We start from the raw sequence: 4234 nt of genomic DNA on the forward strand, positions 1-4234 counted from the left end.
ACAAAAAAAAAAAAAAAAAAAAAAAAAAAAAAAAAAACAGATCAGAAAAACAAACCCACAGGATCAGTAGGAACTAGGATCTTATAAAAATTAATCAGTAAAGCTGTGTCCAAACATAAAGAATGATTCAAAGAATAATTATTTTGGATTTTATATGATGACTTGTTTTTATAATATAAGATTTAGAGTAGAAATTGACCATTGTACAATGTACTTTCATGTATCTTATGTGCAAATAAAAAGTATATTCTATTCTACATAGTCGACTGCAGTCGATGGCCATAGATCGCCGGTCGGTCGACGGCTACCAGAGGCTGCTGACTTTTCCTGGCAACACTCAGGCTGGTTGAGGGGTATGTGAGGAGGCGGACAGCTTTCGACCGAATGGTAGTTGATATCCCCCACTGAAGACTTTCGCAGTTGTCTTTCAACCAGCCTAGTAAGCTTAGAGGGTAGTCTGCCTGTCTATCTTCCTTCTCTCTTCGCTTTAGGCCACCCATTCACTATCAGGTAGACCTGACAGGTAGCTAAACCTAATCAGGTCTACCTGATGGTGAGAGGCTGGCCTTAGGGACGATAAGACCTCAGCAACAGCTTCCTCTATTAAAACTCTTGAAAAGCGTTCTCTTTCATTTTACCTTGGCACAGGATCAGGTGCAAACTTCTCACTCGTATAATCCTTCGAGAACAGCTGCATTCCGATGACGGCAAAGATGTAGATGACGATGACCAGCACGAAGGTGAGATTACCGAGAGCGCCTATCGTGGAGATGATGATGCTCAGGAGAACCTTCATGGTGGTCCAAGACTGGGCAAGCTTGAGGACCCGAAGCTGAAATTACAAGGAATTTCATCAGCAAATGGTAAAATACAAGGAATTTCATCAGCAAATGGTAAAATACAAGGAATAGATCAGTTGCGCTTACTTGGATGATGTTTCAAAGTCATAGAGCAGGAAAAATGAGGACCAACGGAATTTTTCTTTTTCTTCTACGGATAACATTTCGGTCCGTCTTTGTACAGGTTTCAAGTTTCCTCAATATGAAGACTATTTTAAGTGGGGTCTTAGGCATGGTTTTGGTTGGGTCTTCTACCAAAACGTTTACCGTTCTCGAATTCTCGAGGTAGGTGTTTTGTTCACAGATATCGAATGGCTGCATCTTTGGATTTAGGCTCTAGGGACCTCAAAACGCGTTTTGCACTAAAAACTGACCATCGAAAATTTGACCCGATTACATTAGTTTCCTTCCTGTAGGATAAGGAATATAAAAGTACTTTAGATTTTGTTACCTGTAATACTACACTAGAGGGTGTCACAGGATGCAGTGATTGATTAACATCTTCCCCCATATCATTGTCTTCATGATCATCAACCACTCCACTATCATCCAATGAGGATTCTCTATTATTGCCCTCACTAGCATTACTGGAGGCTTGGCGACTACTTAGCTGTCCTCGATTGATACGTACTCCTGGAGCCACTGAGGAAAATAGATATGGTTAGGTTAGTTTAGGTTAGTCTAGGCTGGGTTAGGTTAGAGTAAGATAGGTAGGGTTAGGTTAGGTTAGGTTAGAGTAAGTTAATATTAGGTTAGGTTAGAAGAAGTTAGGGCTAGGTTAGGTTAGGTTAGAGTAAGTTAATATTAGGTTAGATTAGAAGAAGTTAGGGTTAGGTTAGGTTAGGTTAGAGTAAGTTAATATTAGGTTAGGTTAGAAGAAGTTAGGGCTAGGTTAGGTCAGACAAATATAGGTTAGGCTAGACTAGGTTATCGTCCAATGCGGATTCTCTATTATTGCCCTCACTAGCATTACTGGAGGCTTGGCGACTACATAGCTGCCCTCAATTGTTACGGACTCCAGGAGCCACTGAGAAGAAAAACAATAGGTAGATAATGAATAAGTAAGAAAGGATAGAAAATGAACAAGTAAGTATTGAATATTGAATATTGAAAATGATAACTTTTTATTTGTACAATTAAATTTAACACAAAGTAACATCTCCTAAGCTTACTAAAACTCGCACATTAATTTATGTAATAAAGGTCTCTAATTAGATGTTTGTGACCAAAATAATGTCACAATAAAGTGGTTTCAAAAATTTCCTCTGCCGGATCCCGACCCCCAAGGTACTCACCAATCGTAATCCTCGCAGGACGGACAGACCATCGACAAATTCCGTCATCAAATCAACCAGACTAGCAGTGACTACAATGAGGTCAAATATGTTCCAGCCACATTGGAAGTAGTCATTGCTGAGGGCCATCACTTTGAGAATGCATTCCAGGGTGAATACCAGAGTGAATACCTGAGGAGAATAGAATGAAGTAGAATAGAATAAAATGGAGTCTGGAAGGGGGACTTTGAACAGGGATCCTCCCTGAAATTTTGAAATTCCCTGAAATTCAGGGATCCAGTCTGAAATGTCCCTCTCTACTCGTAAATAAATGGCAAAAGTTGAGTGCGAACCAAATGTCAGCCCAAAGCAATCACCCTAGGACTGATTGAGAGGCTGACGAAAAACGCCGACCCTGTAGAAAAATGGGAAAAGGGGAAGAAGTTGTTTGGGGCCATCACTTTGAGAGAGGAGGGGAAAAGATTGGCGAAAAAGAGAGATTTGTAATTGTGGTTGTATCTTAATGACATTACATTAATAAGACAGTAATAAGATATGAACAATGAACATTGTAATAAAGTCAACATGATGGAGATATCCTCACAAAGTACCAGGTAGGTAATAAGGTAGGTACATATCTGGTGTATAAAAATATAAATTATTTAATCGTGTCAACAGTGTAGGCCTGTAGGGAATGGTTCCTTTATCTACATAACTTACTTTCTTTTTTTTAAGTTTGGTAAGTTACGATTCTATTTGTCCTTGATTAATAGATATGTTACCGGCATTCTATAGAATACCAGGGTGTTTTATAGAGACAAATATTTATTAATATTTAGGGAAGAAAATTATAAGGGTTCCCTTCTAAGGCGACTTATATCAATATTTAGGGACGAAAATTATAAGGGTTCCCTTCTAGGGCGGCTTATCACTTACCTCTTTCTTACTCTTGAGCTCATCCGAATTGAAGCTATTCAGTAACAGGGCTAAGAACAGGTTGAGAACCATGAAGTTACCCATGACCAGGGCCGGAAGGAAGATGGCGAAACAGGTGCCCGATCCTTGCTGTGAAATGGGAAACCAGATATGGATTAGCAATTCATATGTTCTATTATTTGTTAGTTTTTTTTATGTTTAATGTTTCCTTTGCCAAAGAAATACCTAGTAAAGATTGAGTGCGAAAGGCATCGATTTTTGTAGCGAAAACCAAATGTCAGCCCAAAGAATTTGTCTCAGGGCGGTCCAGTGTCCACACATAGTCGACCGGTCGGCGATCGATGTCGGCGGAACCGTCCACATTGCCGTAGTGTTTCCCTCATGTGATGGGAGAGAAGAGACAAAAACACAATGCCTACTCCCTAGACCGGGGCCTTCATTTAGCACGGAATACATATTTTTGTATGTATTCTATGAATGGGGGTACATCTCAACAAAAATAGACAGGACATTTTATTAAAGAAATGGCAAAAGTTGAGAGCGAACCAAATGTCAGCCCAAAACAATCACCCCAGGACTGATTGAGAGGCTGACGAAAAACGCCGACCCTGTAGAAAAATGGGAAAAGGGGAAGAAGTTGTTTGGGGCCATCACTTTGAGAATGCATTCCACTGTAAAAACCAGAGTGAACACAAACTTTTTACGAGTGGATGCCCTTCGCTCTCTACTTTCCTATTTCTTTAGCAAGGGAAATTTCAGGCTGGTCTACTCCCTGTTTAAAGGCCTCCAGGCAGTAAAGGCCGTGTCTACTGATTGAGCACACTGTGAACTCATGATTTGATTTGAAATTGGGTACATTGATATCGAACTAAATTGAATTAAAGTACCTTGTTTCCATAGTCCAAAACGTCACGCATACTCTGACTCATGCCATGATGTTCGACAGCCAGAAACATGGTGTTCAATATGATACACAGCGTAATGAGAAGTTCAAACAGAGGATCTCGAACAATACGATAGAGGCCGTTCTGAAACCGCAGCCAGGATTCGTAGTCGATGCAACACTCCGGACACTTGGCGCAGTTCCGATCCACGAGGTTATCTGAAAAAAAAAAAAAAAAAAAAAAAAAAAAAAAAAAAAAAAGAAAGGAGAGAAAAACACAGAAAAAAAATCACGAAGCCTTT

The 4234-nt window shown here is 39.9% G+C and overlaps 1 protein-coding gene across 1 annotated transcript in view; it reads right to left on the reverse strand.

Annotated features, from left to right (window-relative positions):
• Nucleotides 1-4234, reverse strand: part of LOC103514952 (sodium channel protein 60E-like) — a gene marked incomplete at its 5' end in the record, with an annotated part of 43301 nt that overhangs the window by 37386 nt on the left and 1681 nt on the right. The window contains 3 exon segments of the mRNA XM_026827788.1: nt 548-832; nt 2135-2305; nt 3937-4151. Coding sequence (XP_026683589.1) covers nt 548-832; nt 2135-2305; nt 3937-4151 — 671 coding nt within the window.

The sequence above is a fragment of the Diaphorina citri genome, unplaced genomic scaffold, assembly GCF_000475195.1.
Source record: "Diaphorina citri unplaced genomic scaffold, Diaci psyllid genome assembly version 1.1 scaffold1248, whole genome shotgun sequence".
NCBI classification, from domain to species: domain Eukaryota; kingdom Metazoa; phylum Arthropoda; class Insecta; order Hemiptera; family Psyllidae; genus Diaphorina; species Diaphorina citri.